Source organism: Halichoeres trimaculatus, unplaced genomic scaffold (assembly GCF_033239565.1).
Source record: "Halichoeres trimaculatus isolate MK-OKI-2021-1 unplaced genomic scaffold, fHalTri1.1 fHalTri1_scaffold_2, whole genome shotgun sequence".
Classification (NCBI taxonomy): domain Eukaryota; kingdom Metazoa; phylum Chordata; class Actinopteri; order Labriformes; family Labridae; genus Halichoeres; species Halichoeres trimaculatus.
In genome coordinates, this window is record NW_027437180.1 from 41345828 (window position 1) to 41370712 (window position 24885).

General features: G+C 40.1%; 1 protein-coding gene across 2 annotated transcripts in view; it reads right to left on the reverse strand.

The window, feature by feature from the left end:
* LOC141802568 (zeta-sarcoglycan-like) overlaps positions 1–24885 on the reverse strand; it is a 602901-nt gene that overhangs the window by 26374 nt on the left and 551642 nt on the right. For both annotated transcript variants that reach the window (XM_074686112.1, XM_074686119.1), the window contains exon 7: positions 3866–3989. In XM_074686112.1, the coding sequence (XP_074542213.1) occupies positions 3866–3989 (124 nt within the window). The remainder of the gene's footprint in view (positions 1–3865; positions 3990–24885) is intronic.

The following is a 24885-nucleotide window of genomic DNA, read 5'->3' on the forward strand; positions in this document are numbered from 1 at the left end:
CTAAGCGGTGAGTGCCTCGTAGCCAGCTGTGGCTCTGCAGCGGAGGTAGCGCCGTTTTACGACACGATGAGAACTAGAGCCTTATTTAGCGGTGTTTTTGTGTGAAAGTAATGCACTGAAAATTCTCTAAATAAAGCGTGAATGCAGACCGATATCAGAGTTTTTCGGTGGGAGTCCTTTTATTTGCGTTTTTGGTCAAGTAAAATATGGCCCCGTCTGAGTGCAGAGGAAACCTGCAGAGGAGCAGGGAGGGGGTGTTTGGTACGTGCGCTCTGGGCTTCTGCTGCACAAAAACACTGCTGTAGGGGTAATTTCTGCCCTAAACCTTGTGATAGGACCCAACTTGTTCCATCCCAGAGTATCACTTTAAACTTCAAAAGTCATGTTCCCTATGAAGAGACACATTTTTGCCATTAGCCTGACAAGGAGTACATTGTAATAGGATACTTCATTAAATATAAAGACTTTTTCTGATATACTTGTGTTTCTTTGTGCTAAAACAAAAGGAAAACCTTGGATTTGTTGTTATTTATAGGTAATAATGCAATGATTTTACTGGTCTGGCCTGCTTGAGATCAGATTAGACTGTGGCTCTCAAACTAAAATTAGTTTGACATCCTTTCTCTAAGGCTACGTTCAGACTGCAGCTCTAAATGCTCAAATCTGATTTTTGCGTTTGGCCGTTCAGATTAACCTGTAATGTGACCTGACTGCAGACTGTGATGTGAACAGCTCACGCTTCAGAAGTGACACGCATGCTCAGTTTAACATTAATGACATCACGCACAGCACGGTGTGAAGAGGAGCAACAAACACAGAGCAAAACTGTGCTTTACAATGCTGGAAAGTTTGTTTCCATAATGCAAAACCTGATGTTACAGCAGCTCACCTTGAGTGAGCTCTTATTAAAGTAATTATGGCTTTATTTTATTTCTTATAAACCTTAAGGCGGACGCTCTCTCCCGTTGACCCTGCTACATCTCAGAGCTGTAGTGCGCTGAACAGGTGAACAAAGAGGCAAAAACTCAGTTTTGTCATCTGTTCTGATGTTCGTAGTTTGTCTGGGGGCAGATCAGACAGGAGCAGACGGATCTCTGACTGACGCTGTCTCGTAGGAAAGTACAGCAGTGCGCAAATACGCACAGATGAGATGGACAGCAGTGGGTCATTGGTGTCTCTGCGTCCTGTAAACTGTTATTTTGGCCTGATGAATCCATTCAAAAAGTTGGCACAGTGATAATTAACTAAGTTTGTTAGGTATCATAATACAAACATAAGATTCATTCACCTTTATCCTTTATTGTGTGCGTAATGGAGACGCCAGTCGATGTCCCAGTGCTCTCTCACTTTTTCTCATCACTCGTCCTTTTATGCATTGTTTGATCAAGCTTCTAGCTGGATGAATAACTAAAACTCTTTATTTGAAAAAAAATAAAAATAAAAAGCATAGACTTTTTAATAATCATGTCTATATTAACCTCTAATTATGTTCTGTCCATGAAGTGACTTTGAAAACATTTGCCCTGAGGTAAACTGCTGCTGTAGAATGACGTCAAAGTCGCATTAAATTAAAAACCGCGGTCGCAGTCAAAAAATGGGATATGTATCTGATTCAGTACCACATTTGAAAGTGGCCTGAATCTGATTTGAAAAGGTCAGATTCAATGTGACTTGTGCTGTTCTATGTGGTTATATTTGTGCCATCAGAAATTGAAATTGAATTAAAATATTGAATTTGAAAAGCATGAAGTGAAACTGAAAATTAATGTTTTGAAAATGATTTTTTTTAATTGAATTATTTTTTTAAATTGAATTTGGAAAACACAGAATTCAATTTCAATTCACAAAAAGCAGATTCAGTTTTAAAATTCAGTTTCAATTCAGAGCGACACGACCATTACGTCATCTTGTGCCTGTAGGGAGACTAATCGAGCACAGATTCACAGACACCCTCTACACGTCCCCGGACTCTCCTGTGTTGTGTCTGTCTGTACTCCCCCTACCCTGAGCGGGACGATCGTCAGTTTAACAATGGCTGAAGACCAGCGGTTGAATAATCAAGTTAGAAATCACACAATACACATGGTTGTCTGTCAACTATGTTACCCTGCGATCGACTGGTGACCGGTACCGCTCTCTACTACCTCTCTGCTACCGCCTCTCGCCCACTGACAGCTGCACCCGCAACCCTGAAAGGGATAGCCGGTATAGAAATGAATGAAATCACATACACGCCCCTCAGCACCCCCGAGTTGACAATCGAAGATGGCTGCCCCCCGTTCTAAACAGTTATCAAGCTCCTGCAATAATCAGTTCATAAGCACTTCAGACAAATGTTTGTAACACTAAATCAGCCGTAAACATAGTATTGTTAAAGTTATATTTGTAGAAATGCTACCTCAGTGTTATTTACATCCCTCGTGTGGTATTTGTGAACTAAACGCAGGGCGTGCTAACAACAGCTAACACAACAGCCCTGGTATGTCAGCACAGATAGCGGACGTGTAGTGTCCGTGAATCTGCTCGATTAGTCTCCCTGATGGGCACAAGATGACGTAATGGTCGTGCCACTCTGAATTGAAATTGAATTCTGTGTTTTTTCGAATTCAATTAAAAAAAAATAATTCAATTTAAAAATAAATTCATTTTCAAAACATTAATTTTCAGTTACACTTCATGCTTTTCAAATTCAATATTTTAATTCAATTTCAGTTTCTGATGGCACAAATATAACCCCATACTGTTCACACTGTCAGAAACAAATCAGATGCAGGTCACTTTTGACTGCAGTGTGAACGTAGCCTAATGGGTCTGGAAACTCACTAAGTCTAGTGACAAAGTTGCTGAGCTGAACCCGGAGCTTCACCTCGGATAATGTTACAAAGGGCTGTTCTTAAACTTTTAATCACCAGTTGTGTGTTTCCTTTGATGAATGATTTTTGTGTCCCATCACACCTGTTATCACTGACATTTCAGAGCTGTAGCAGGAGTTTGCTAAAGTCAGATTTTTCAGTGTCTGTCAGATAAAAAAAAGTTTGGCTCAGTGGATAAAATCAGTCAGGAGAGAAGAAGGTGAGAAAAAAACGTAAATGAGACAAAAATGAGAGGAAATGAGAAGAGCATCAAACCTGAACTTGATTTAGAAACTTCTATTATCTGTGTGTGTGTGTGTGTGTGTGTGTGTCTTTGTTTGTGTGTGTGCATGTTGCGTGTGTGATAGCAGGCCCTGTGTGTGTGTGTGACTGACAGTGACAGTGAATGTGACAAACGAGAGGAGGCCATTCTTCTGTTAATTACTGAGTTAATGGCACACTATGCTCCAGCGGACATGCAACATGGCAGGCTGATACACACACACACACATTTGTGCACACACACACCTACACACACACACACACACACACACACACACACACACACACACACACACACACACACACACACAGCTAATGTCTAAGTCTGCCTCCATGCTCACACATTGTGTCAGGCTGCTATGCAAGAGGCTTGACAGTGAGATAGCAGGCTAACAATGATACACACACACACACGCACAACCAAAAACACACACGGAGCAGCGGCGGCTGACAGGGAACCTCATCAAACCAGCTTTAATGAAGTCACTACTCCCAAACAGAAGAGGAGAAGAAAGGAGGGATGAGGGGAAAAAAGGAGGACAAGGTCGCCTGGATTGATGACGCTCATTAGCCTAATAAGGTACTTTAATGAAGCAGGCCCAACACTATGGAGTGCCACAGAGTCTATAGTCTACACACACACACACACACCTCCAGCACTCGCTGTATTCACATGAAATGCTTCCACTTGTATCTCTCTCAGCACACACACACACACTGAAAACACTCACCTCTCCCTCTGACGACTGTAGGAGGAGGTCTTTCCTACAGGACGCCGTGAAGTCTCCCACTCCAGCGTTCACCTCCACGCCTCGAGGGGCCTCCAGGGTCAGGGTCCGAGTCGGTGACTCCAGCCTGAGAAAAATAAAGATTCTTTAGCAAGACGCACGTCGTAGGATAAAGAAACAGTGGACAGGCACACACATAAAAATTTCAAGACCCGTTTCCACAAAGTAGACCAGTTTAGATCAGAACAGTTAAGCCTGATCCTGTTTGCGTTTCCACAGCAAACTGTGCCCCCTTGTGGTAGGCACTGGATGCCGATAGCTGCAACAGCTGCATCACTGATACATTTCACCAACCAAAAACAAAAATAAATTTCACAGAAAGCAAATCAGAATCATGGATCACAAAACAAATTCCACCAAATCGGAAAGAGCTACTTGTCTCTGATTGGCTAAATCGAAGCATATCAGTCACATCAGTCATCTTTCATTTGTTTACTTTGGATACCGGCTGTAGCAGAGCCAGCGCCAACTTTCAAACCTCTACCAAGATTGTGGTTGGTGAGATTTATTTTGTGATCCATTTTGGTTTGCGTTCTGTGAAATTTCTTTGTGTTTTTTAAAATATATTTGAGGTTTGTGAAATCTATTAGTGTAAGGACAGTTGAAAGCAGTGTCTTTAGGAATTATTTAAGAACAAGCTGACTGGAGCAGATAAAAACAGAGCCTCTATAATTTATTTTTTATTTATTTATGTTTATTTTCCCCACTTTCAATTGTATGCTTTCCATAGACTGTTGCTCAGCTCGAAGTGAGGTCTCCACAAAAACTGCTCCCCCTGGTGGCTGGCTGCAGTATAGGTTAAAAAATCCATCTCCCCAGTCATTCCAGATGGGCTGTGGTCAAACTTAAAAAAATTCATTTTGTTGTGGTAATTTGAAGATATAATTTGGCTGTCTTGTATCCAAGTCCTCTTTTATCTGAAAAGTTTTGTTTTCATTAGTTATACGAGGTTAAAAACAAGGTTTAACGATGACTGACAGCTGACATTCTTGTGTATTTTTTTCAGGGATTGTAAAATATGTCTGTAGGTAGAGTCAGGAAGTGATTAGACTCTCTAAAGAAAAAAAAAATATTATTTTTGTCTCCCAGCTCCTCTCAGATTCTCCCAGAATGCCTCACAATCTCTACTTTCACAGACTCTGGCTGCCAATAGCTGCTCCTGATACGGAGGAATTTTGGCTTCAAAACCGTACAATGATAAATGGCAGAGCCACACTGTCCACTCTATATACAGTCTATGATGCTTTCTCAGCAGTTTCAGTTTCTATTTAGCTATTCCACACCCATCCACTAGGGGGCACAGTGGTGCTTGTTGCATAGAGTTGCATTTGAGCAGAGAGGAACAATAAACATATCTTTTGAGATGTTAACAGCAGCGCAACATGTGTCTCTCCTATTCTTGCCACAGGTTTGTAAAATGTACGCAAAAGTCACAAAAACCAGACTATAACAGTCAGGAGTGTGTAAACATGAGCGTAACCCTGTTAAAATAAGTGGACATTAAAAAGATAGTGATTGTCAATAAGTTCCTTGTTTGAACACAAGTGAATATGGTTTAAAAACATTTCATCAAGAGTTAAAATTTAGTTATAGATAAGTGTAATACATATGTTTAAAAAGGGTTAAAAAGTGTAAATGTACCTCGATAATTCTTTATTTTATTTTGAAGCGTTCATGGAGACTTGGAGAAGTTAGCTCACGCAGTAATTCAGTGTGTGTTTGTGGCCTTTATTAGCGAAAATGAACAGACTAGACACCGCCCAGCTGAAGCTGAGACGCTGCAGGTGTGTAGCACAAAGTCACCACTCAGACTCAGACATTGTTAACTGCCTGGTTGGAGAGCACATCGCCCCTGAACGTCTGTGTGTTGCCCTGTTGTGTGGAAACCCTAACTGACAGACGGCTGCTGTTTGGATCTTACTGCCGTCGCTCTGTGGACTGAGCAAAGAGCTGCTGTGGGAGGGTTTGTCTCAGTTATTTGGGAATCCATCCCAGCATTAGTCAGTTAAAATGCCACAAAATGCGTGCTGTACCGAGACAAACGTCTTGGTAGAAACTGGACTTTACAGTTAGAACACACTCTGCTTCAGACCTGACGCTTGTCTCTGTTCTGTTCAGCTGAAAAATACTTCCTCTGTCCTCTTCATGATTTGCAGGATTGTTTATTACGATCTTCCTCGTCTTGTCTGGAAGTGTCATGTTTACTGGCTGCACTGCACCTCCTTATTTATGTCAGCCAGAGAAGGGACTGTCTGTTATTTACATGCCAGTATCAGTGGGTCAGGTGTGAAAGCAGATACCCACAGAGTGACTGAAAACAGAGCTGAGAAACATCCTCCCACGCTGCAGGTTCCTCACACAGCTGCACACTCTGAATAAAGCCACAACTGCTCTGTTTGCTCATGCTACATTGTTACATATCCCAAACTCAGAGGCTGAAACGTAGTTAAACGTGAACTCATTTCAGGCTTTAGGTCACATTCAGGGAGCAGTTCTTTAAGGATTTAAAGCAAAAACCAGAGGAAGAGAGCAAGAACTGTTAGCTGCCAGTTACAGCGATAGGGGGTGGTGCTGGGACACGCCAGCCAACCTACGTTTGAGTGAGAGCCCTGTTGAAACCCTTGCAATTATTCTTCTTCTTCCGTGTACGCCTTAAACCCCAAATTGCGTACCTTTCGCTTGGAAAAAACGCGAACTCACCTAGACCCAAAATTCAATCCTGGTGAAAAATCAATGATTCCACTGCTTGCCCAAAAATGTATGCTACATAGCGCCCCCTAGGGGCTTAAAACTGCAGCTCCCCGGGCTACTTTCAGCTACAGTCCTGAAATTTGGTGCCCAGCCCTACAAAAAAGTCTCTTATGACTATCGTGATTTCTGAACTTGAACTTCGTTATTTGGACCTAAACATCGGATTTTGATGATTTCTAGGCTACTTTTTGAGCAACCTAGTCCTACATTTTTTTCACACATGAACTCCAAACTTGGCTTGTGTATACTACACACACTGAAGATGAAAAGTTATCATAGGATTTATAGAATGTTAATGGGCATGGCCACGGCAAGGGCTCAAAGTTCGTCATTTTGTAAACTATGTCTGATCTGCACGGAAACAGACACATATGTTTACTGTTGCAACCCGGACGCAGCCATGTCATTGTTTTCCCCTGGAAGCACAGCGCCCCAGAATGGCAATGGCCCCAAATAGGCAAAACTTACGTTCATAGAAGGTTCGCAAATTGGACGCCAACATCAGATATTGACAATTTCTAGTGTACGTATTACATTGAACAGTTCCTAGGTTTTTCATTTGATCTACTCCAAACTTGGCTTGTGTGTACTACACACTTTGACGATAAAATGTTACAAATGGATTTTAGGTAACGCAATGGGCGTGTTCACAAACAACCACCTATTTGACCATTGGGGCTGCTTCATTAAACCTTAATGAAGTCTTGTACATTGTTGGATCAGGATCAAAATGCACACACAATTTCAGTGACACAGCCTCAGTGCATTTCTGCCACTGGTTGGGCTAACATTAATGTCCAAGAGCGCCACCCAGGGGCATAAAACTGCAGTCCATCCAGCTACTTTGAGCTACCCTGAAATGTTTGGGGCATAACTATCAAGACCTGCCAAGACCTACGGCTTTTGGCTGAGCCACATTTTGCTGCACATGTGGCGACCAGGACGTGCCCGGACGGGGACATGTTGGTCGACGGGCTATTGCTGCTTGCAGCTATATAGATTTTTTTTAATGCTGACTTGAGAAAGGTTGTGTTGCTATAAGGTTGATTTGTCCACAAATCAGGATTATTATTTTGTGTTCATGTTTGAGATACGAAAAAGCAGAAGATCTAGTGAAGATCTTAAGGTGTTGCAAAGATCTTGTGCTATCAGTTTTCTTTTTGTTCATCCAACTTGTCTTTTTTTTTGTTTTGTTTTGTTTTTGTTTTTTTGTTGTTGGATAATCCAGAATCATGCATCGCAATCAAAATCTTATAAAAGTACCGTAAAATACCAAATAGTAGCCGGAGCGTTTATTTGTTTCAATCACTGAGCAGACCAGGCGTTTATTTGGGACCGGGCGTTTATTTCATTCCCAGGAAATAACATTCAGCGGAAGTGGTAACGTCTTCTTCTTTGACCCTTCAAAGCCTCCTCATCTTGACGTTGTTATTGCATAATTCGTCCTGGCAGACTACCTGCGTTTGTTTATATCTAGCACGCCGCGCGTGGACTGATGCACTAAGCGGTGAGTGCCTTGTACCCAGCTGTAGCTCTGCAGCGGAGGTAGCGCCGTTTTAAGACACGATGAGAACTAGAGCCTTATTTAGCATTTTTTTGTGAAAGTAACGTGCTGAAAATTCTCTAAATAAAGTGTGAATGCAGACCCATATCAGATTTTTTCGGTGGGAGTCCGTTTATTTGTGTTTTGAGTCAAGTAAAATATGGGCTCATCTGAGTCTGCACTCAGACGGGGCAGACGAGCAGACGAGCAGGGAGGGGGTGTTTGGTGCGAGCGCTCTGGGCTTCTGCTGCACAAAAAACATGTGTGGGTCATGTGTGTGCCGAACCGATTACGTCGATCCTAACGGATCACGGATCAATCATGATCCTCTGCACCACTACTAATAAAGTACAGTCTGATTATGTTTCTTTTACAAAAATCAGTTTTCAAGAGTCAACTGTCAGTTGTGAGCTCAGCGTTTGCATGTGTGTTCTGTAACTACGACCTGCGGCTCGTAGGCTGCGCAGAGTAACTTACCATACACCCGGCGTTTATTTGGAACCCGGCGTTTATTTGGTATTTTACGGTAAATACTGTGTTACAGTTTGTTGTGCCTGGTAAGTAGTGTTAGCTAAAGTTTGAGTAGCTTTTTCTTTCTTTTCAGACCAGTTCCAGTCACAGCAGTTCCTCATTCATGCTTCTCCGGATCAAAATCCTGAATGAGTTGTTACGATACGTCGCCTTCACTCTCCTTGGGCTGGTGCCGGTCAGTCGCTGAGTCCGGGACTCAGAGTTGAAAACAATATGAGATGATTAAACAGCTTGGTGCTGTTAGATAAGCACACTGCCTCGCTCAAGGGCATGTTGGCAAGCAGAATTAAAGAAAGAGCGCTTTCCTCAAAACACACAGAATTGCTATTTATAAAGCGGGAGTATAACAAATTAAAGAGCACATTCACAACAGAGATCAAATGGGGGGAAAAACACGGCACTTTTCCAGACTAACTTTGCTCAAGGGCACTTCAGATGGTTGCTTTCCCTAATCCCTGCTGAGAGGTTAAAGGGATAAAGGACTGCAGCCAAAGGGTAGATTAACTGTGCCAGTGACGTGGGTCCGGTCTGCAGCCAAACAACACAGAGATGTAGAAAAACGAGCATTAGCGCCTCGGCTAAAGGCACTTTGGAGGAGAATTACTGCACCAGGCTCCTCCGCTAATGTCCCTCACCTCACATGAGTCCCCGGGATAGAAAACCGGTGAGGAATAATTCCACATTTCGGGGTTGCAATCTGAAGAAGGAGACATTAGAGGAGGAGGGAAACGGCTCCCTCGGCTGAGGTTTTCTGATTCACCATCGCTGCTTTTATTTTCAGGGTGTTTACACCTTATTAGTTGTTTTTGTTATGATATGGCAAGGAGAAAAGTTTCACCCAGATGAAATTGAAAAAGACCCAATGGGAGGAAGACAACTTTGAGATTCGAGAGGTTAATTCCATTAATTTCAGGCGCAGATTCCCCGGGAAGCGGGAATCATTAGACTTCTCTTTCATTAAGTAGAGCACATTACCTGTGACAAGATAATGTCACTTGATTTAAGAAAATGCTTCACTCAGGCTGTTAAGACATTTTGCTCTGCTTGTTTTCTCCTCCTATTTAAATAAAAATGGGCATTCAAGAGTGCACATCACACTAAATGACTCCCAATGAGCTTCTGACTCGCTGGAAATGAAAAGCAACTTTAAAACCGACTCCTCGTTTTCACCTCGTTTCACAAAAGTCGTGTGTGAGGAACTCCAAAATGTTGAGGTTTTTCTGTTTTAAAAGTCAAAATATTGCCTTTGTGCACATCTCTGAGTTTCTTGTTTACTCTGATTTGAAAAGTGTTGAAGGCAGAGTCGACTCTCGAGGTGGATTAAAGGTGAGGGAAGTTTTTTCTGCCGTGTCGTGCCGAGCATTGGAGTGATAAAATAAGTGTTGGAATCAGACACTTCACATCAGGCCTGACTTATTGATCTGTAAAAATAGAGTGCACGGTGCAGCCGTCAAGGGTCAAAAAGAAGGTGAGAAACAAAAACAGAGACAAAGATGGAGGAGAGATTAGAAGAGTTTGAGGGTGAGGAAAGTGAAAAACTTCTCCTATTAGTTTTGTCTCCCCAAATTTTGCATGTGCAGCCGAGGTAGAGACAGGGAAAGAAAGAGCTTGCTGGTCTAGTAAACAGCAGCGACGTGAGGATGTTCTGCTGGTTTGACAGCTGAGGCAATTACAGTGAGGCTGCTGCAGGCTTAAAGCAGCTCTGATGGGCAGGCACACACACACACACACACACACACACACACACACACACAAACACACACACACACACACACACACACACACACACACACACAAACACACACACACACACACACACACACACACACACACACACACACACACACACACACACACACACACACATATACACACACACACTCACTATCAGTCTTTGTCTCACACACATCTTTCTCTGTCCTGGCACAGCAATCCACTTTTGAGCAGTGGGTGATACTGGAAATTTTGGTATTGATCCGATACCAAGTGAATACAGGTCAATTATCGCCCATGCTGATACCCATACTGATACTAATACTGCTACCAATACTGATGCCAGTACTGATGCTGATACTGATGCTGATATTGATGTTGACACTGATGCTGGAACTGATGCTGATACCGATACCAATACTAATACCGATACTGATGCCGATACAGATGCCAAAACTGATGCTGATACTGATGCCAATACTGATGCCGATACTAATACCGATACTAATACCAATACTGATGCCGATACTGATGCCGATACTGACCCTGATACTAATACCGACACTGATGCCGATACTGATGCCAATACTGATGCTTATACTGATGCTGATGCTGATACCGATACTAATACCAATACTGATGCTAATACTGATGCTGATACTGATGCTGATATTGATGTTGATACCGATACCGATACTCATACCAATACTGATACCGATACCGATACTGATACCGATGCTGATAGCCATACTGATAGTGATACTGATGTTGATACTGATACTGATACTAATACTGATACCGATACTGATGCCAATACTGATGCTGATACAGATACTGATACTAATACCAATACTGATGCTAATACTGATGCTGATACTGATGCTGATATTGATGTTGATACCGATACCGATACCGATACCGATACTGATACCGATGCTGATAGCCATACTGATAATGATACTGATGTTGATACTGATACTGATATCGATACTCATACCAATACTGATGCTGATACTGATGTTGATACTGATGCTAATATTGATGTTGATACTGATGCCAATATTGATGCTGATACTGATTCTGATACTGATTTGGATACTAATAGCTATACCGATACTGATGCTGATACTGATGCTGATACGAATACCGATACTGATGCCGATACTGTTGCTCATACTGATGCTGATATTGATGTTGATACTGATACCGATACTTCAAACTTTTAAAAAACGGCCTCCAGAGTGGAATTTTTCTGGAACGCTGCTAACATCGTTGCAGTGTTACCAGTAAGCTGACGTTTTCATTGGAAACACTGAAAGTTCTTACTTTTAGTTTTCATCCTTGCATTAGAATAACAGCTTTTAATGTTTTGATGGTATGAAGTTATTTTCTTTCATGTCTGTTAATGTTCCTGTTCATTGTGAACATTGCACTGAAGCTGGAATTTTAGAAGATAGTGAATTGTATTGAAATCCCAATATCTGCCTGAAAAATCGCAATGTAAAGGCTTTGGATACTTGGCCACGGATACTACTGTTTTAGTTTTTTATCTTAAATAAATTTGCAAAATTAAAAACAAATAAAATAAAATAAAAGATAAATACAAAATAGATAATAAATAAAAAAATCACTTTTTCATGGGGTGTTGTGTTTAGAATTTTGAGAGAAAAAAATAATTTATTTCATTTAGCAATATGAATGTAACAAAAAAAAAATGGCTGTAATGTAACAAAATGTGGAAAAGGTGAAGGGCTGTGAATATTTTCTGGATGCACGGTAACTCAGCTGTCTTTGTCCTTCAAAAGGAGACGCTTTTTATTGGAGGATACTTTTATCTGTGGCATATCGAGTTACATCGCTTTGAGTAGAGAATCACCTCAGCCTCATTTCTGAAACCTTGTGAAACTGCTGTGAAACTGTGAAACACACCAAAATATGCTCAGCCTGGAGTCTACAGGTTTAAAGATGCTACACACACACACACACACACACACAAACATAAGGACACACCAGTACACATGACGTGTCAGGGCCCCCGTGTGGCTGTGTTTGTCTTGGTGCTGATAGCAGCTGTTGTCTTTAAAGTCTCCCCCCCTTCTGCCTCACTCCCTCTGATATAAATCCTTACATTTCCCTCCCTTTCCCTCTTCATCCTCTCATAGATCTGCTTTGACCTTCAGTTGCGACACGGCCGTTTTACACAGCGTCCATATTTGTCCAGCACGACGAGATAAGCAAGGCAGGAAAACATCAACATGAAGGGGTTTTTATCTTAATTCATTTCTGGGGGGAAAAATGGACAAAGACAGGGAAGATCTCTGATAAATCAAAAATGAAAGATGGAGAACAAGAGGCTCATTTTGGGCTCATTTGAAGAAAAACGGTTTCCAAGAGTCCTCTGATAAGTTTGTGTCTTCAGGAAATACAAAAAACAGTAAGTTGGTATGTCAAATACACTTTGTTTGGATCATCTCTTCTCTGTTTTATCCAAGAGCTCATTTATATCATAGGGGAGTCACCTTTGGCGTTTTTCACTGACTATTAACATATATATATATATATATATATATATATATATATATATATATATATATATATATGTTTTACATTCACAGCAGTCAGGATTTAATGGAAATGCTTTTAAAATAGATTTTAAGGGTCTGCTTTTATCTCATTTTTAAAAGCCACCAGATCCACATTTCATCCATCTACAGAAGCTTATACCTTTTATTTTACTGTATTTGTTGTTAAATTGAAATGTATTGTGTACTGATTTATCCTCGACAACTAGTTAACGCCAGAGCAGCTGCCAATTTTGTATTAACATTAGTGAACAAAAAGGTAAGGGCCCTGATTAAAGTCATTCTGGAGCCACAAAATCTTCATAATATAAAACCTTTAAAGCGCAAAAAATCCTATACATAATAAAAAACTAGTGAATAATAATCATACCAGAAGTTATTTTGAAATTCATGAAATTGTACATGTGAAGTCTTGTTTTTTTTAATTTTATTTTATTTTTATTTATTTATTTATTTATTTCATTTTTATTTTATTTTGGATGAATTAAAAAAAGAGGTCAACATTTCAAAAAACTACAAAAGGACAAAATAATAAAAAAATCAAAATTTGCAAAAAAAAAAAAAAAAAAAAAAATTCCCATAATTGCTAAAATAAAAAAAAATTAAAAAAGGAAAAACTTTGCAAAAATTGAATAAAAAGAGACATCAAAATTTGCAATTTTTTTGGAAATTTCTAAAAATGTGTAAAAATGTTTAACAATTTTGAAATTTTAAATGGCAAAAATATCTCAAACTTGCAAAAAAATAATTCTGAATTTAAAAAAGAATATATTTTTTGAAAGAATACCTCAATTTGATTTCACATAATTATAATCTTGCTCAACTCCTTTTTTTTTGTAGTTTGCTCATGTCTCACCATATATCAAACATGTATATTTATCCAGCACGTTGACAGTCAAATGAATCCATCCACACAGAATTAAAATCTGTATTTTCTTCCAGATAGTTGTTACTTGGAGTAAATCGATCTGGTGTGAGTTTCGGGATGGGAAGTTACAAGTTTGACTGCTGTTCCAGTGCACTTTCATAAGTTACAGTTCCTCTCTAAAGATAATCCACAAAACTTTGGCTTTAAAATCAAGAATTCTGCAGCCACCGGGCAGATATCTGATATAGACAGTACAGAATGAACAACAGGGCATTAGCTCACATTGCCAAATACTGTGCTGTGCATGTGATGTTGAAAACAGACAAAAAGTGATGAACTAATGAGATTTCCCTCCAAGTCAGAGAGTCTAAGATCTTTCCTCTGCTTCTCGCAGATGAACCTGCATTAATTTAAGAGAAATGACTCCATTTGGTGTACTTCTGAAAGCAGAGAGGGGTTTTAACGTGGACTCATGCTGGCTGGCTAGGAACTGGAGCGTTTTAGTGTGATTTATTTTTCGTAGAGGACCTGGCTGACATTCATCCTGCCCTTTTCCTTTTCAGAACCAGTGAAAGCCACACTACCTTATCAACACCCTGCCATTTGGGATGAAACCTTTAACCTTTTCACGCTAAATGCTCCGTCATCTGCCTCGGTGCCTTTGCCACAGTCGTCCAATCACATCCGAGAGGTACTCTCAGAACTTTTTGAATTTGAAAAAAAATAAAAAATTGGTGGCTAGTGATGCATTGAGACAAGATTGAAGAGGAGGAAAAGTGACAGACTTTGACTTTTACGGAGTTAAATCCAGACAGAATGCGGAAATGTGGCATTTCTAAAGCCTGCTGACTTTTGCAGCGAGCGTGTGAGTCTGGGCGAAGGAGGGTGAGGCGGTGTTTAAATCACCCCATGAATCCTTCAGGTGTAAAAAAAAAAAAAAAAAAAGAGTGAAAGGAGAAAGCCTTGGGCTGTTTTAAAAAGTTATAAAAGTCCACGCTGAGTTACTGAGGTGGGACAGGCAAGAGTCAGGGTACATTAGAGGTTTGTCTTTGTGGAGAGAACGTGTGTGTGTGTGTGTGTGTGTGTGTGTGTGTGTGTGTGTGTGTGTGTGTGTGTGTGTGAGTGCGGCATTGGGTATTAAAAAGGAGGTTATGACCACTGAAGAGTAAATGTTGTACTTCAGCAACTTTCAGCGCTTAAATTTGAATTTAAGCCATAAAGAGTGTTACTGGGTGCATGTGTGTGTATCTGCAAAAACCACAGAGAGTAAAATTTATGGAGGTGACGTTGCCCGTTTTGCGTCTGATACAGCCCATCATCAGCAGGTACCATGGTGAAAAAGTTTGACTCCATCCAGCTCTGTTCAAGATAGGACGAGGCAAAGAGGCGGGCTTTAGCTTCTGTGCAGACAGCTACAGGGCGTCCATCTGTCAACCAAGCCAGTTATGCCCTTATATGGGCAAAACTCTTCCCTCATACAGCTGTTCAGACCTGATTTTTTTTTTATTTATTTATTTTTTTAAGAAAACATCTTCTAAAATGCACTTTTGCTGTGAAAATCTGCTTTTTAGGATTGGTGTATACATGGTTCCGGGTGTCTCTGCAGCTAGCCTCTAGTGGACACTTGATGAACTGCAGGTTTAACACTTCCACACCTGCTTCACTTATCTCCACTGGAGGTTATTGCTTGGTTTGAACAGACTGAGACAAACTTCTTTGCTTTTTAAAGTTTTGTAACTGATGTAAAGATGCTATGAGGAGGATCCGTTTTATTTGGACTGCCTCGCCACCTTGTGGCCAGAGTCTTACGCACACTTTCAAAAAAGACTTTTAGCAAGGTGTGTGTTTTTATTTTGGAATAAAATGGAGACTGGATTGAGAAAAATTTTCTTTGTTTGAGACAACATTTTACTGGATACCACCATAGACTGTACATAGAGTGGACAGTGTGGCTCTGCAGTTTACCATTGTGCGGTTTTGAAGCCAAAACGTGATGTAAAACCTCATTTTTTACCTCGTATAACTAATGAAAATGAAACTTTTCAGAATAAAGAGGACTTGAATACAAGACAGCCAAATGATATCTTCAAATCCCCACAACAATCAGACGTGAGAAACATTTCTACCAGGTGTATTAATTTTTTAAAGTTTGACCACAGCCCATCTGGAATGACTGGGGAGACAGATTTTTTGACCTATACTGCAGCCAGCCACTAGGGGGAGCAGTTTTTGTGGCGACCTCACTTCAAGCTGAGCAAGATGACATCTTTTTTTTTTTTACAGTCTATGAATACAGCGTGCCAAGGTAAGGTATTTATTAGTACAGTTACAAAGCGCTACAGTTTGAAACGTGACAACTAGCAAATGTAGTAGCTGGAAATCTGTAGGAATAACCTGTTTTAGGGTTGATGTGGATTACAACCAGGTATATATCTAGAAAGGTAGACTTTTGCAAGATCACTTAGAAACTCATGCTGGCTTTCTTTACAGTCACTCAAAAAGAAAAAAAAAATCCAAGTAAAGTTATCCAAGGAAGTTAGACTCTTTTCAGAGAGATGAGTATTTTGGCTCGGCTCCTAATCTAGTGTTACTTGTAGCCTCATATTTAAGCCAAACCTGGAAAACATTCTATTTTATTTATTTATTTTTTATTATTTGTTTTTATTTTCAAGATGCTAATTCTAATCCAGATGCTGCTTTGTTTGCGAGTGTCACTCATATTTACGTGTTGTCACGATGCTACACCCTCATCCTCTAAGCAAATCAGCTGGCTCGGCCATATTGGAAATGGGGCGGGCTTTGAGTCTCCAAACTAACAGCTATAGGGCTCCCATCAGTCACATGAGCTGAGCTGTGCCTCTGATTGGGCGAACTCTGGATCTTGATATCTTCTAAACGACCAAGTTAGAAAAAAATTCACCCCCTGTACAGTGTGTGCAGATAGTAAAATTAACGACTCAGACAGGAGACATTTTTTTTGGCTTGGTGTGTGTACGTGACTTTTGGTACTTCTGGAGCCAGCCTCAAGCAAGAAAGAAGTCACTGTTCAGTCAAATCAAAGTTCTGCCATGAGCGTGAGCTGAGCAACAGAAAGGAAACAGTTGGGCACCAGCTCTAACCCAATTGGAGTTTGGTGTTTCTGATTCACCACAAAACAATAGCTCTTTTGTGGAATTGAATTGTTAAGTTCCTTGTAAGAATATCCACTTCCAAACAACTTCTACTGAGATATTCTTTCTTAACACGATCCCTGATTCTGGCAAACAACCACAGGAGGCCCAACTTCATTGGAACAAAGTCAGGAGAAAGATTTTATCTGAAAACAAATGTTTTTCTCCTGCAGCCCAGCAGAGGAAGGGAGAGTGTTTGAATTTGGACAGATGTGTAGATGTGAAAGAAAGAAAGATATCTGATCATGAAGTCTGCTGCTGCTCTGTATAGCTCTCAGCTCTATCAGTCAAGTGTATATAATCCACTGCAGTCTGGAGTCCCTGCTACAGTAACAGCTGTCTGAGAGAAACCACTCCTCTGCAGCACGGACAAATGGTGGAAAATCTGTGTCTTCTTCTAACAGATACGGATCTGTACAGTCCTGACCAAACCTTGCTTTGACCAACTTGCCATGGTTTTTTTTTTTCAGTCATATTTAAACAGTTTGATTGGTTTTGGTGTGTGTCTCTTTAAAACCAAGTGAGCTCCTATGACCCGGCCCCCATACAGGAGACACTGTGGAAGACTATCATCAACCAACAATTCAGCAAGACATTTGTGAACACGCGGTTGTGTCACTTTAACTCTGGTTTCGTTCATCACTGGAGTTGGAGCTCATATAGATTTGAGCACATGTAAAGGTCTAAATCGTATCTTTTTCTACCTTATAATTTATAATAAAGTAAAAATGTTCTAAAAGGGAAGCTCTGGAGGTGAAGGGGCAGCCATAACTATAATTACTCAACTTGTGATGTCATAAGTTGAGAAGATTCTGAAGGGAGTTATCTTAAAAAAAAAATAAATAAAAATGGATTGGCTTTTTCATATTATGTTGGTGAAAAAAAAATCCCTAAACAGTCCATAGATAAAGGTAAAATAAATGAATAAATAAATAAATAAATAAATAAATAAATAAATAAATAAATACATTCTGGGATGAAGAAAAAAAACATAGCAACTATGTTTTTCATGACATGTCCCTTTAAGAAAAAATTAACAGAAATATTAAAATTCTGCTTGGACTCTAAAAATTTCATTGGCTAATTCAGGTTGATCTATGGCTGAGTCCCGCCCTCAAGCACAATGAGCCAATCACAGCGAAGATAGCCATTCCTATACACTCTAAATTCTTTTCCCCTTCGTCCAATTAAATGTGTCACAAAAAGTCAGTGTTTGTTGGTTTTATGAGCTTTTTTCTAAGATTTTGAGAATTAAATTTTCAAACCATGTTCACGGGGCACATGAGGCTGGGCGACAGGTTTTTCTTTTACTCATTCTTAAACCACATCTCAACCAAGACAAGTGTCTTTTTGGATAAAGTTGTGCGGTAGACCACATCAACTTAACATGAATAACGTTAACAAGGATTTCTCCATCTGTTCTGAGGTGAGCTACAATTCACAATTTCACTTAGACACAACATTGAGCAGTTCAGGGGAATGGTACCTTGTTCAAGGGTACCTCGACAGTACTCAGGAAATAATGTTAATATCTCTCCAGCTATTTGCCCAACTCCCAACCTTGTTCCATGTCGGGAAAACTTGAACCAGAGACCCTCTGGTTACAAACCCAAGTCCCTGTGGACCGAGCTACTGCCCAGCTGAGGAAGTATTTGAGGCAGCATGTTGTCACGGTTTGGGGTTTCTCTAACGTTAGCTAAAGTTAGCCTAACGTTAGCTTCTTGCTGTGTTCATCATGTCTCTTTGTTTGTTGGGAGTTCGTTGGCCTAGTTAGCTGTTGTCCAAAGGACTCTAGCTAAACAAACGTTAGCTTCTGGAGCTCAGCTTCATTAGCTTATCTGTTCTAGCCAAGATAACAGAGGTTATGCTGAATGATTTAAATTAAATTCTGCACCAAACAAACAGAGGGACATTCTTGGTACAAATCGTAAACAGGACGTTACATTTTTGTCTCACATTCTGAGACTACAATGTTAAATTCAGTGGTGAAGGTGATGCTAACCAGCTGTTTATCAGGCTTGCACTGGGACCCGCACATTTTGTCTTTAACCTAAGCTTTTTATCGACCTTTTCAACACTAAAATCATGAACATTTTCCTCCATGTCTAGTTTGGAGCCTTTGGTGACTCAATAGCATCCTGAGAAACGTCTCCTACCGTGGCACCTGTCACTGAATGCTCACTGTTTGTCTGCATGAGTAGAGGGGGCGTGGCTTAGCCATAGGTCAAGATGGGAATAAATAGGAGAGAATATGCTGTACTTGTTGATTTTATTTTAAAGATGAGTCACTTTTAAGTGTTTTGGAGTCACCAGCCCTGAGACAGCATCATGATACGTCCCCTTCAAGACTTAATGAGCTTTCACTTCTCCAGTGTTGACATGATAATCTCCTGCTTCTCGGGGGATGATTTCAGATGTTAAATGTTAAAAAAATCTTGTATATGTTTTCACATCCCATTAAACACCAGCGCATCAAACACAACAGCTGTTTTGTGGATTTGTTTTTATGAGCTACACTCTCCCATCCATCCATCCATCCATCCATCCATCCGTCTTCGCTCAACCCCCTGCCTGGCGAATATTTAAGTTATTCTAAAACGACTTTCCGAGCCTCTTGCTGTCCTCCTCGCTGTGAAATGTAGCCGAGGATATGGCTAATGGCAGAGTGCATCAGGAGTAAAAATGTCGAGCAATTTCATGCCTTTGTGCCTCCGATGGAGCACCAAGCTGATAATTTAATCAGTAGTGTAAGACTAGCCTGACTCCTCTGCAGCTTCAGAGTTTCTCTTCCATTGTTCACTGACTTGTTTTCATTGAATAAGAGACAAAGCAGGAGGGAGACATTTGCATGAGGGAAAAACAGCATGTGGATGAGAAATAACAGACTTCTTCTTTTGTCCTCGTAACAGCCCATTTCCAACGTGTCATGTTCAGTAATAGATGCCTCCTGTCTCAAATATCATTTCAGGGAAACGTCACTCTGTGATGGTGTTCGACAGTCATCACCGCTCGATGCTAAGGTGTGAAATAGAGACCAAGACCTCGGCAGAACTCTGCCTGTGCTTTATGCTTCATCTCCTGCTCCGGCAAAACTTTCAACAACTGAAGCAAAAAGTTGTTTGTCTTGTGTAACGCTCTCTGTCTGATATGTACATCCTTTGAAGGCCATAAGCTAATTTGTCCCATGAGAAAAGCAGTTTTACTTCTGAACTATTTCACCACCGCTGAGACGCTTGCTGCTTTCAGACAGAGGAGACGAACAAACTGTCTGAAAAACAAAGTTTGGTGACGCACGATTAAGCCCCAGACAAACAGAGAAAGGTATGTATGTGCATTAGCTTTGCTAGCAACAAGGTTGAAAAACAGCAGGACAAGTCTGTGTCGGGCTTCATTAGCATCGCCTCAGAATTTCACACCAAAGAGTCTGACAGTAAACACTCCAGATTCCTTACAAAGATATACAAAGACTACAGAGCTTCAAAGAGGAAAGGCTGTGCATGCAACACAGGTTTTTTTAAAGAGGGGGTTTTCTGCTTTCTCGTATTTTAAAGTTACAATGCTGGATATTTATACTGAACGCTATGTAACCTGCTCCAAAAGATGTAAATGATGTCGTCATAACGTAGGAGTCTCCTGCCAACAACAGACGGTGAGATTTATACAATTTTGAGAGCTGTTTACAGTTCATTGCCTTGAAAAAAATCTTTCTCTAAACTATATAAAACTCTTCTCCTGGCTAAAAATGACAACACTTTGCACATTAAAAAACTTGGAAAGGGAAGCAGGGACAAGGGTCTCAGTGGAAGTTTGGCTCAACAAACTCTTTAAATTGGGGAGTGTTGCTAGAAAAAAAAAAAAATCATAGGATACTTTAACCCTTTAACGTCCATTGTTTTTATCCCTTTAACTTAAAGTTCCATGTTAAAAAAAAAAAAAAAATATATATATATATATATATATATATATATATATATATATATATATATATATATATATATATATATATATATATATATATATATATATATATATATATATATATATATATTTATAAATATATATATATATATATATATATATATAAAGGTTTCTATGTTGGAACTCCAAGATAAAAAATAAAAATAAAATAAAAATCAGAAAAAAAATGTATTTCAAGCTGTAGATACAGCACAATCAGATATTACTCAGTTCAACATATATTCACTCAGATACAGCGACTCAAAAAATGCTCTACCAAACAGATGAGTGACAAGTTAAAGGGTTAAGACACAATATTAATAAAAAAAAATACAAGACTCCAAGTCCAACATGTTGGACATAATGTGGTTAAAGTGTGGCAAATTACTGTCATGTCGTCTGGGGCTGCACTAAACTGACTTTGTTTTTGGAGGATTTCCATAAAACACAAGAAAAATATACAAGACTCTAATAGTTTTGAATTTGGAGGGTCTTTATCAAGGTAACACTGGTGTCCATCACTCAAAAATGGCTACCTACAAGAGACAACTGGTTCGAAATAATTTCAGAAATCTTTAAAGGGGTGGTGAGGAGTGCTCGATTGTAATCCACACTTTAAAATGAGATTATCAGCACCAATTAGGGATGGGTACCAAATTAGATGCTTTTTTAGGTACCGGTCGAATTATGTCAAAAGTACTGGGTATTGATTCGTGTAGAGTCAAAAGGTACCATGTTAAGGTACCTTAATGCATCCTTGTGACTGTAAGGAGTGGAAGAGTAGGCAATTTTCCACGCTGGACATGAACACAGCATTTCAAGGTTGTATATTGAAGAATAAATTTGTTAAATTGTAAAAAAATATATACATTGTATTATTAAACAGACTGATATTTTTTACAACATAAACACAAAAAAGTACAGAAAATTGGTACCGTTGAGTACCAGTACCGAATGCCACGTACAGGGCATCAGTACCGTATCGTTTCAAATGCGTAAGGTACCCATCACTAGCACCAATGGGGAGAGCCCGCGAGCTAGTTCAGGCAGTCAACTTGAGCAGCACTGCTATACACATACCACGTGTCTCACACGTCATAACCATCTTGCAATCACACTCTCTCAATTGGGCGGTCTATTTAAACCGGGAGTCTCCCATCCCTCTCTGCCTGTCAATGCCTTGGCTGCCCTGCGTTTGTAATGCTGCATGTTTCTTTGCCCCCACCACCACCCCAGCAACCACCTGCAGGCTCCGGGGGGATTATGTTCAGTATAATTTGCTCATCACTCCTCAATGTCACCATGTAAATTTATTGTGAGGGGTGATGAGGCCGGAGCCTGGACGCCAAACATAAAATATATTTGCTGCTAATTAAACAATTCAAACGTGAGTTGTCTGACTGAAATGTAGGTTATTTTGAAATGCTACTTCCCGATCGGGTCGAGCAGCACCAGATTGATTTACGACACATCTAGGTCTCTACGACTACACCATGCTGGCTAACAAAGTTTAGTAGTGAGAAGAGAGATCTGTGTTTTTCTCTACTGAAAATGATTTCTGTGATTAATTCTGTAGTGATGGTGGACACTGGAGCCTAACTGTCAGACAGAAAAAGGACAGAAGAGCAGAAGAAAGAGAAACAGGAGAGAGATAGAGCACAAGCTAAAGGCTAAAAGGGCTAATCTGTTTGTGCTAATGTTGGCTCCAACCCACAGTCAGCAGTTATTCTGCAGTGGTCTGTTCAAACTTGAGAGTCTATCAATAAAATGAAGATTGACAGTTAGCTTTTTGTCACGTTAGCCTACGGATCTGTCATAGCAATGGGCTGCTAGTAGCGCTACATATGGCTACTGATGTACAGTACAAACTTATGTTTGGTTGATGTCACGTTTCACACAAACGTTGAACAAATCAAATATGTTCCAAATAAACAAATACACACCTGTTTAAAAGTCACATCATTATGACAGTGTGTGTGTGTGTGGGACTCCAGGCCAGAAGGTGGCGATACCGTCCAATTAAAACAGATCCTCCTGGTAACATCTTTAAAATGGAGAAGTTGACCTACTTTTTTTTTTTTTTTTTTTGTCACATTTTAGCTCATCTTCAATTTGTGGATTGAACTTATTGCCCCAATAATAGGTGTGAATATAAAAGACTGGAACATGACTCTGTATAAGAAATGTCTAATGATATATCAATAAAAATCTGTTTTCCAACAAAAATAAACAATTGTAAAAAAAAAAGAAAAAAAAAAAGGGTCTGTCCCCTGGCCAATCAGAGAGAAGGGGGTTGTGGAGCGGGGAGCCTTAAAGAGACAGCAGCCAAAATGAAGTGTTTCAGACAGAGGCTGAAACAAGGGTTTTCTCAAACACTAATGAGAGAAAGAAATAAAGATTTTTTGTGCTGTAAATCATGTGAAGCTTTGATAGCGTTAGCCTAAAAAAAGCACAATATCCCCTCTTTAATGTTGTTGTCAGGAAAAGGTGTTATCCAGACAGAGAAGAATAAAAAGCTGTCAGATACTGATAGAAATATTCTGTCAACTCAAAGATAACTGTCAAGGTTTCAGTGCTTTTTTTGCTCACAGCAGATGAGAAAGAGAATCAGTGAAGGAATCTGAAGAGAGACATCATCATAATAGGCAGCTACAGGCCCCGCGATATTAATGACATCTGTAGCACTTGTATTACAGTGTTTGATATTTAATATGCCTTGCAAATAGTGCTTCTTGTAGCTCCCTGAAGAGTGAATGAAACTTTTATGATCCCTGTGGGGAAGTGGGATATTTGCAGCAGCAGAGAAAATGATATAGATAAGAATAGAGCTAATACTAAAGATGGTTTGATAAGTAATTGCCTGAGCAGAACTTAGCAGGATGAAAATAAAAGATAAAAAGCGGTTGTGAGATGTACAGATACGAGGAGTAACTGTGAGTAAAGAACATATGTTGAAAATAAGATTCACTTCACTCTTATCTCATGAGACCAGTAAAGAGGCTCCTTTCCTGGATGCCCAACCTTGATCCAGGAGACCTATGAGCATGTTTCAGCATCATGTGGTGTTGGAAAGACTTTTACAACGACGGAAACCAGGTGTCCCACTTTGCTCCACATTTTCATCTCTTTTTCCGACTTTTTGTTGAGATGATGTCTCGCATACTGCAACTCCCTCCCAGCAGGCCTCCTTGCGAGTCTATCTAAACCTCTACAGATTACCCAGAATGCAGCAGCATGTCTGGTCTTTAACCAGCTCATAACAGCACGTGTCATTCCACTGTTTATCTCTCTTCACTGGCTTCCAGTAGCAGCTCCAATCAAATCCAAAGCTCTTCTTCTGGCTTACAAAACACTTACAAGACTGGCTCCTTTCTACCTGGGGTCCCTCATCCAGGTCTACACTCCCTCTCACCCTCTACGCTCTGCTTGTGAAAGACGCCTGGTGCTCCCAGCCCAGCACGGCTCCAAATCTCTAGCCAGACTCTTCTCCTCTGTTGTTCCCAAATGGTGAATGAATTACCTAACTCTATACGATCCACAGAGTCCCTTTCTACTTTAAGAGACGTCTGAAGACTCATCACTTCATCAGTCTTTAGCACTGATTATTGAATGCTGTGGAAGGTTAAACTATACAGTTGCAGCAATAAATTGTGGTAAGCTATGGCTAGAAAGAAAACAAACAAAAATTCTTCTTCTATCACTAAATTGTAGAGCCTGTGGCCAAATATCTTGTAGCACTTTGTCGCACTAACTCGGGTTTCCTTCTGTCTAAATTCTTGCTTGTGTTGTACCTTTCGGACAAAAGCTCCTGCTAAACAAAATTGAAGAATTGTAGCTGGAAGAGGGCT